The sequence below is a fragment of the Myotis nattereri genome (assembly GCF_964212035.1).
Source record: "Myotis nattereri genome assembly, chromosome: X".
In the NCBI taxonomy this organism is placed as follows: domain Eukaryota; kingdom Metazoa; phylum Chordata; class Mammalia; order Chiroptera; family Vespertilionidae; genus Myotis; species Myotis nattereri.
In genome coordinates, this window is record NC_138078.1 from 36985529 (window position 1) to 36995602 (window position 10074).

The window sequence follows — 10074 nt, forward strand, 5'->3', positions numbered from 1 at the left end:
AAGAAACAGATACAAGAGCTAGTAGACAAACTGCAAGAGTACAAGTATCATCCATTTAAAAATAGTTTTCACCAAGAGACCCTGTACTATTCATATAACATTTTTGTCAACAATAAAATACATTTTCCAAAACAGTACATACATGTCTCAGAATTATATAATGAGCAACAACATAGAAAAATTAATCTGGTTTCCCATATAGTCAACATTAAGGCAAGGATACACATTTCATTCAACTCTGGACATTTTAGTCATCTCTTAGACACTCTATTAATACTCTTCGTTTACAGAAACACACGTTTTTAAGAATATTTCAAAAATTTTTCTTTAAGAGATTAAAACTGGTGATGTGAACTATAAGGCTAACAAGGCAACTAAAACATTTATGTAGCTATATTAATATTCACAGATTTCCTAAAGTGTTGAGTTGTTTAATGTTAACATGCAGATCTGTCTACCTGACTTAGTGTAGGAAATCACATCAGCAATTTTACTGGGTGCTGGGCAACTATTTTAGATGTTTCTATTTCATTTACCACTCAGTGACTATAACTCTTTTTACTGATATTTTCTTTAATACTAAACAATTGGATTTGAACTAACTAAAACTTGAAACACATATTTAAGATAAAAACTTTTGGTTTTAATTTGTTTGCTAAGCACTGAATTCAGATCGTCAAACTAAATTTATTGTTATTGGATGAACTTTTTCACATCTAGTGAAATGGTACTGTAGGACTTTTCTCATATCCAATACTTATATTCACCAGGTCAGTGACTTGGACCATAAATAATTTAGATTTACTTTTCGTTGTTCATTACTTAGTGACATGTTTCTGGCTGGAATTATTAGAATAACTGCCTTAATTCTTTGCTTCACAAGTTGAGACTTTCACTTAACATACAGAAGAACTTTAAAGAAAAAACTTTCTTGAATGCTTTTTAAACTAGAAGGGAAGTTACAAACAGTGATTTCACTCAATATAAACAGAGACTATGTGAGATGAAATAATTAGCCACAGCTGTCAAAGTCAATTTTACTTTCCAATTAAATCTAGTAACAGCATTTGGATATAAAGTAGATGTATTGTTTAGATATATGGTATTTGTTTTAAAACAGCAGAATATCTTTACTTAAAGATTTAGAGTTTGCTATGTGATCTCATGTTTTATCATTAGTCACTTGTAAATAGGGAACTTAAAGAAAAATTGAAAAAATAGCCATAGGATAATATAATGTATTCAGAATGGATTGAGATCTAAAAAATTCAGATAATCCATCAGGTTATTTTTAAGTGAAATACATGAAATATACTGAAAAATTTCAATAAATGTGATACTGCATTTTAACTAAGGTAAATCATCTATTAATAGTTTTATATTGTAATATTAATGTAATGTAATCTATATTGCAAATATAATGTAATATTAATTCTATAGAAATTAAAATATTTGTAAGTTTGTATACTTTATCATGTCATTTTATGTATTAAATCTAAAATTATATGTAGCTTCTGTTTTTTAAAACAGTTCAATTGGTTTTACTAACTGAAATTGAAATGCAACTTCTTATCTAACTTTTAAAAATTTCCAAGAATTATGCAAAAGCACATAACAAATGCTTAAAAATGACCTATTTCTTACTAAAACAAGTTATCTTACAGTTTACACTAGTCTGAACTCTGAGTGATACAGTAAGCCATGTAAGCAATTTCACATTTAGTTTACTAGAATTTCAGGGTTCTTAAAAAACTGAAAAGTTAATGTTTATCTCCAGAATCATGGCCTTTAAATTAAAGTGTTGTTGGTGTACCCTAGTTAAGAGAAACCTTGAAAACATCAGAGATCCTAAAACTGGATTATCCACATGCATACATGGAAGCTTTAATCACTAGAATGGGGCAACCTATGATCACAATTCTATTTGAGTCAATAATTCTGATCTTTCCAGACTCTCCCTTCACTAGAAACTAAACTTGGAAAAGTGTCATTTTATCTTTTGGTAATATAAGCCATAGTAACTTTGTCTCTAGACTTCATTTCTTTTTTGCCTCTGATCACTGTGAGCAGAGAGGTATCATTTTAGCAAACAAGAAAAAGGTAGAAGAAATAAATGAGGAAATAAAAACTTGCTTTTCAGTAAAATTAATTACCTGCCCCCTTTTTGTAAACTGTCAGGATTACAATTTGTATGTCCCTTTTACAGAGGTACACTCCTTGACTTGGTAAACAGGCACTGAATTTCATATAAATCTCTTGACAGCATATGAAATATGGTCCTCTACATTTCTAAAGCAGATAACCTCTATGGCATGGTTTCTGTTTCAGGCTATATACTCTTTACCTAGAAGATGATGCCTTTCATGTTAAAGCTATATTTAAGTGCTTTTAAAAGAAGTATATTTTTAACCTTAAAAACTGTTATAATTTTTTTACTAGCTGACACTATCTGAAAGCATTTTACCTGCTAATAAAACTATAGGAGATGCAATAAGAGATTTTGAGTTCACTGCCAAAACAACTATTGCTTTTCTAAAGCATTTAGTACTGTGTGTCAAAGCTACTTTAACAAAACTCTCAAAACCATAAAATAATTTATGTAAAAATCATTTTGTTCAAGGAGGTCACATGTAAGGCTTACAAAACATCACTTTCAATCCTCTTTATTCAAATATCCACTAATATATGTTTGGATTGACAAATACTACTAGAGGGAGGTGAACATATATAAAAGAAAATTTTTAAAACAGAAATTTTAAATTTTAATAGCTATCTAATACCAATTTTTATTAAAAATATATTAGAAGTGATTATTTTTCAATTTGGGAATGTAACCACATTTTATATATAAAAGTTTCATTTTTATGTTGTCCTCCTGCTTGATTGAGAGCAAAGGATAGCCTAGCTTAGTGATAGTATCTATATATATATAAAAGCCTGGAGATAAAGCTATAGTTTCCTCTTTAGTAATATCATTCCCATTCAACAGGTTTGGATGGTCTCTCTTGAGAAAATCTTACATGCCAATTGCAAGCTTTTTTTTTTTACTATAATGGAAACACATGCATAAAATTTTATGAGGAAGCAGGCCATCCTCCCAGCAGGATTTAAAGCTTTAGGAGGATACGATAAAGAATTTGCTTTTTAGGGAAGAAGTTCAAATTCTCAATAAGACCATGGACAACAGTGTGGTGATTGTCAGGTGGTGGTGAGTGGGGGTGGAAGAGTATGGTATAGGGGGGATAAATGGCGATGGAAAAACATAAAATAAAGTGAAATTTTTAAAAAAGCTTTAAATTTTTTCAATCAGACCAAAGGAAGCTAAGTGTGCACATGGGGGATAAGATATTCCCAAAAGCTTCAGAATTGTCCTATTCAGCATAAAATGCTACTATGGAAAATATTGAACCTTTACCTATAATTCATCACTAAAATAGTCCTTTTATTCCTAAATACTTTCCCTATATCTTTTGGTACTTTTTTCATTCTGTTAATACAGCATATACTCCTTCAGTTTTAAGTACATGCACTCTCACAAACTGAACACTTAGGGCAGAAAGATCCCTCATTTTTAGCCAATATATTCTGTCAATAGATTATAAAATTTTCTCTTTAATGAAGCATTTATTAATTATTTGTCCCAAGCAAGGAGATGAACCCATGTTATACAGCCTCAGCATTGTGTGACTAATATTTGTATATATTTATATGTGTGTATATACACATATTTTAAAATATGGTTCTTTAAAAATATATTGATACCCAGTGGTGCTGTAGTACAAAACATCTGAAAAACAGTATTTGAAAACGCCATATTTGGTGTACTTCTTGTGTCCAATACTATGATACAGAGAAGACAGATTAAGCACAGTCTGTAAGTGACAAACTCAGAATATGCCTGCTGCATCATGCTGTGATGGAAAAACTTGGAATGGTTAATGAAAACTGACATGGAAATTCATAAAAAATCGGAAGTAAAAATATTGAAGTTTTCTGATGGCCTTATCTATATTCATTATGTCATAGCTAATAATATTTGTAATTTTCTTCATTATACAAAGAAAACACTGTTTTACTACCACTGGTAGATTTGATAGCAATATATTTGATGTACTGAGTTGATATTTAGATACTGGATAAATATATGCAATTGCTGAGTAAATTAGTGTTATGGAAAAATTCACAGAGGAGGCACTTGAATGGCATGTTAGTACCTAATTTTTGGTGATGGCAAAATAAAGAGAAAATGCTTCATTTAGTTATATTAAAATATTTCACTTATTAACACTGAATGTCTCCAGATATATTAACATGCTCCTCAGGTAGATAATAAAAAATGATAAATGCCATAACTAAAACCTTCTGCTTACTTTTTTTGCTGTTAGCCATTTAAAGTCTCTTTTTAATAGATGATGATAAACTTTCATATTGAGAGTTGATAATTCTCATTCTTTTCAACTTCTTTGGGAGAAAAATGAAGAAACTTATGTAACTGGTCACAGTATTGGTTGTACAGCCAGATGATATTATTCTGCAAACCTACAAATTAAATTAACCTAGTTGATAAATAACTAATGTCCAGTATTTTCCAGTATCATATTTTCAGTGTCCCTTCAAACTATAGTAGGAATTTGTATCTAACCCAATTTAATTGAAAAATAAAATAAATGGTTGCAAAGTCTAGGGTTCTAATATCTTCTACATCGATTGTCTTTGAACTGAGTCATTTCTGTTAAGTATTGAAAATTCATTGACAGTATTCAACTAGAAAAAAGTCCACCACCTCTAATCTCTTCAGGTTTTCTGGTAAATATGAGCTTGTATTGTAAAGGCATCATTGCTTCTTGAAAGTTTCCATATAGGCTTTCAGCTACCAATGAAGCGAACATAAAGGAATTGACTGAATGTTGGCATTTGTCTTATCTCTGGATTGAAATCACGAGTCTGTTCTTTTATACTTTAATCAGAATGCAGGCATCTCTAATGTATTTATCACAGCAAATCTGAAAGTCATTAAGTGGTAAGATTTGAAAGTCATTTTAAGTGGTCCACAACATTTGAAAGGTATTATAGCTAATAATCTTTGAAAATCATTTGAAGTGGTCAGTTCACAGATGATATTGTATTTACTATGATGTTATAATCAATGAAAAATAGTTGGTAACTCCATACAAATAATAATAGATCTTAAATTTTATGGAATTTGTAAACTTGCTTTTAAGAGGTGTTTAATTAAAGCAAGTTTCTGTTGCATGTGTGTTTTTTAAATCATACCATTTGGCACATTAGGGTGCCCTGGTAGGAATGGCTGAAAGAAAATAGGTGCTGATGGGCCAGGTACTATATAAAAAGAAGAATACCCACTCCTAGGAAAAAAGTATGGAGCAGGTTGATAAAAGCAAGTTACATTGTTTGTATTGGGTAGAATATTGTGTTCTCCTAGTACTTTTAAAGCCATATTGGTAATCATATCGATTGTCTGTTTTCTTTCATAACGCATGAGGCAAACGGTGCTTTCATTCACAATTCCACGCAAGGTCATAAGATAGTTATACTTGCTTTTTTCTTCACCTATGAAATGGTTGTGTAGGTACGATTCAATCTTCTTTTGCTGTTCTACTACATCAGGGAAATCAATGAAAAATCTAGAGCACATGTAACGTTCAAGGGTCTTGATTTCTGCTTCACTAACTGGCTTAAAGTTTCGAACCAGCAAGTTGCTATACTTCAGAAGGCCACCACCTCTAATCTCTTCAGGTTTTTTGGTAGATATAAGCTTGTATTGTAAATGCATCATTGCTTCTTGAAAGTTTCCATATAGGCTTTCAACTACCACAACAGGACATGACTTTTGGGTTAACTTAGCATTTTTGACCTTGTAGAATTCTAACATGTTATCCAAACAGATTTGAAAAGAATCTACACTAAATTCAAACTGCCGTTTAAGTGAATTCACAAATTTTAGCTCTACATTCTTCCCAGTGTTGTTTGAAAGAGAGATGAGACTCCATTGATCGTGCTTATTGCAAATTTTGACCATCTTCTGCACATATGCCTCTTTCATGAACTTTAGGGTAATATTTTCCTTTTTTACACCTTTTGGTAAAAAATCAAGTAGACAACCTAGAACTACATCCTTAACAATTTGAAATTTTTTATCATTTGGTAGTTCAACACGAAAAATAACATCCAGATCCTTATAGATGATTCCATTGCGGCTTGCAAGTATGTAACTTGCAATGGAACCGTTCAACCGGGTATCTTTAACAATAATTCCTTGCTCTATCAGTTGATCTTTGACAACATTTATGATATGTTTTGGTTTTACCTCCAATGTGGGGAAATTCCCCCTTCCATGAATTGGAATTACTTCACCTAACACTTGATCCAGTATTATAACTTGATCCCATGTCAGATTACTGAATCCAACTTCAGACATTTTGAAGTCAGTAGGTCAACTAGAAAGCAAGCAAAATATTGAGGAGAACTGTTAGCATCTTGATATCAGTGTTATACCCAAAGCATATGAAAAAGTTAAAAATAGACTTGCCCTCAAAATAAATAACATTAAAACTAGAAAGTAAATTATCAATGTACCTAATTGCAATTAAATCTATACAGGAAATAAAGCTATTTTGATTATGCCAAAATTGTTAGAACCATTACTACATGCAAACAGGCACGCGCAGGGACTTGTTAGAATTATAATTATTTTTATGTAAAATGATGGCCTTTCTCATTACTTATTCATGTAAATATTATGATTGTGTTTGTTTGGTGTTATAAATTTTGTTCATAAGATAATCATAATACATCACTGAGGGTAACTGTCATGAATTTAAAGTGAGATCAAGATAGCATATCTGACAGAATAGCATGATGATGAAATTATGTTCAAACGCAATATATAGAGAGATTAAAAATGGAGGCAGAGTAGGAGGATGCTGCATGGTCATGCTCCCAGGAACAAGCTGGAATTACAACTGAAATACGAGAAGGCTTCCTGAATAATCAATGGAAAACTCACAGAAGAGAACCCTGATACCCAAGGACTGAAGGTGGAGCCGGCATAGAGAGTGGTAGGAGGGGCAGAGACGTGACCCACAGACGGGAACTGAAGTCCCAGAGAGATATCTCAGCCAGTGGTGGAGGTGGGGGAGGTGCCACTGAGAATTCTGGGATCTAATCCCGGAGCTGGGCTCCCCAGCAGAGAGCACCAAACTGAGGAAGGTATCCAAATAATATCAAGCTGTGAAAAGCAGTGGGGTGCTGTGTGCCAGGGAGTGGCAGCTGAAAGTTCAGGCACCCTCTTGAAGGGCCAAGGCACAAACATTCCCTGTGGGGCCACCCCCTAGTGTTCTGGCAGAGGGAGGGTGAAGTGGACTGGAGCTGTGAGAGCAGAAGCCAGCACTGGGGACTTGGGAGACAGAGCTCAGAAGACAGACACTCCAAGTCTCCTCGGCTCAGTCACTCCCTCACATAGCCACATAGACATCTGCCTTGCCTGGGGTGATAGACATCTGCCCTGCCTGGGGGGATAGAGATCTGCTTTGCCTGGGGGGAAGACAGTTTACACACCCTATTGGAAAACACATTGCCCTGAGGCCACTTAAGAGATTAAAAGTAACAATTTGAAGGAGTAGCAGCTGCCTGTGTAGCCTGCCCCCATCCAAGGAACAGCAGCCAACTGATCACCACACCCTCTGTCTGAGGAACAGCAGCTGGGTGTGAAGTCTCCCCCCACCAGCCAGAGAAGCCACCACAACTGTGAACAGCACCCACCAGAGGAGCTGCTACCAACTGAGGAGCAGCTGCTACCACAACTGCCTGAGGAGCAACCGCAGCCCGAGGAGCCACTGCCACCCAAGAAACAGCCACTGAACGACTCAACATCTAGATATGGAGGTACAATCAAACATGGGTAGACAAAGAAACCCCCAAAGGAAAGAAAAGGAGGACTTGCCAGAAGAGCAGCTAAGTGATACAGAGGCATGCAACATGACAGAAAAAGAATTCAGATTAAGGGTCCTAGAGTGCATAAACCGGATGGAGGAAAAAAATCAACGACTTATGAAAGAAGCAAGAAGAAACAGATGAAAAAAACCCAATAAATTATGTAAGAACCAAGAAGAAATGAAGAGTGATACAGCTGCAATGAAAAACACCATTGAAAGTTTCAACAGTAAACTAGGAGAAACGGAGGACTGAATTAGCGAATTAGAAGACAGGGAAACAAAACACACCCAAACTGAGCAGCAATTGGAGAAAAAATTAAAAGACAGGAGGAGAGTGTAAGGGAGCTTTGGGACAACATGAAACGAAACAACATACGAATAATAGGGGTACCAGAACAACAGAAAGAGGAACAAGGGTTAGAAAACTTATTTGAAGAAATAATATCAGAAAACTTCCCAGAGGTGGGGAAGAAAAAAATCACACAAGCACAGAGAGTCCCAAACAAGGTGAACCCAAAAAGACCCACATCAAGACACATCATAATTACCATGGCAAATGTTCAGGACAAAGAGAGAATCTTACAGGCTGCAAGAGAGAGATGGAAAGTTACATTCAAGGGATCTCCCATTAGATTATCAAATGATTTCTCATCAGAAACACATCAGGCCAGAAAAGAATGGACAGAAATTTACAAAGTGAGGCAAAGCAAAGGACTGAATCCAAGAATACTCTATCCAGCAAGGCTATCATTCAAACTTGAAGGGGAAATAAGAAGCTTCAGAGACAAAAAAAGGCTAAGGGAGTTTATCACCACCAAGCCAGCAATGAAAGAAATGCTAAAGGGACTGGTGTAAAAAGAAGAAATAAAAAGCTCAGAAAGAAAACAGCCACACACAAAAAAGAAATGGCTACAAACAAGTAACTTTCAATAATAACTTTAAACGTAAATGGACTAAATGCTCCAACCAAAAGACATTGAGTGGCTGAATGGATAAGAAAATATGACCCAGACATTTGCTGTCTACAAAAGACCCACCTCAGAAGAAGGGACTCACACAGACTGAAAGTGAAGGGATGGAAAAATATCTTTCAGGCAAATGGAAATGAAAAAATAAGCTGGGGTAGCAATACTTATATCGGAAAAAATAGACATCAAAGTGAAGGCCATAACAAGAGATAAGGAAGGCCACTTCATAATACTAAAGGGATCAATACAACAAAAAGATATAACCCTGATAATCATATATGCACCCAATGCAGGAGCACCCAAATACATAAAAAAAAATCCTGGAAGAAATCAAGGGAGAGATCGACAACAATACAATCATAGTAGGGGACTTTAATACACTGACATCACTGGATAAATCCTCTAGACAAACAATCAGTAAAGAAACAGCAATCCTTAATGACTCACTAGATCAGATGGACTTAATTGACATCTTCAGAGCACTTCACCCCAAAGCCATGGAATATACATTCTTCTCAAGGGCTCATGGGACATATTCAAAAATAGACCACATATTGGGTCACAAACAAAGTCTCCCCAAATTCAAGAAGATTGAAATCATACCAAGCATCTTCTCAGACCACGATGGCATAATATTAGAAATAAACTACAATAAAAACAACCCAAAATACTCAAACACTTGGAAGCTGAATAGCATGTTATTAAATATTGATTGGGTTACCAATGAGATCAAAGAAGAAATTAAAAACATCCTGGAAACTAATGACAATGAAAACACAACAGTCCAAAACCTACGGGACACAATGAGAGCAATCCTGAGAGGGAAGTTTATAGCTCTACAGGCCTATCTCAAAAAACAAGAAAAAATGATAGTAAATCTAATAACTCTCAAAGAATTAGAAAGAGAGCAACAAGAAAAGCCCAGAGTGAGCAGAAGGAAGGAGCTAATAAAGATTAGAGCAGAAATAAATGACATAGAGACCAAAAAAACATTACAGCTCTCATAGCCAGTTAGCCAGGAGGTCAAATCACCCCTGGTACTGCCGACAACAATCAAGGCTTAACTACAATAAGACTGTGCACAAAGACCACTAGGGGGTGCACCAAGAAAGCATAAAAAATGCGGAGACAAAGAAACAGGACAAAACTGT

At 34.7% G+C, this 10074-nt stretch overlaps 1 protein-coding gene across 1 annotated transcript; it reads right to left on the reverse strand.

Moving 5' to 3' along the window:
• Nucleotides 1-5263: 5263 nt before the first annotated feature.
• On the reverse strand, nucleotides 5264-6439 carry TENT5D (terminal nucleotidyltransferase 5D; the record flags this gene model as incomplete). Its single annotated transcript, XM_081081629.1, has 1 exon — nucleotides 5264-6439. One exon carries the CDS (start codon nucleotides 6437-6439, stop codon nucleotides 5264-5266), a length of 1176 nt encoding a protein of 391 aa, XP_080937755.1.
• Between the last annotated feature and the right edge of the window lie 3635 nt (nucleotides 6440-10074).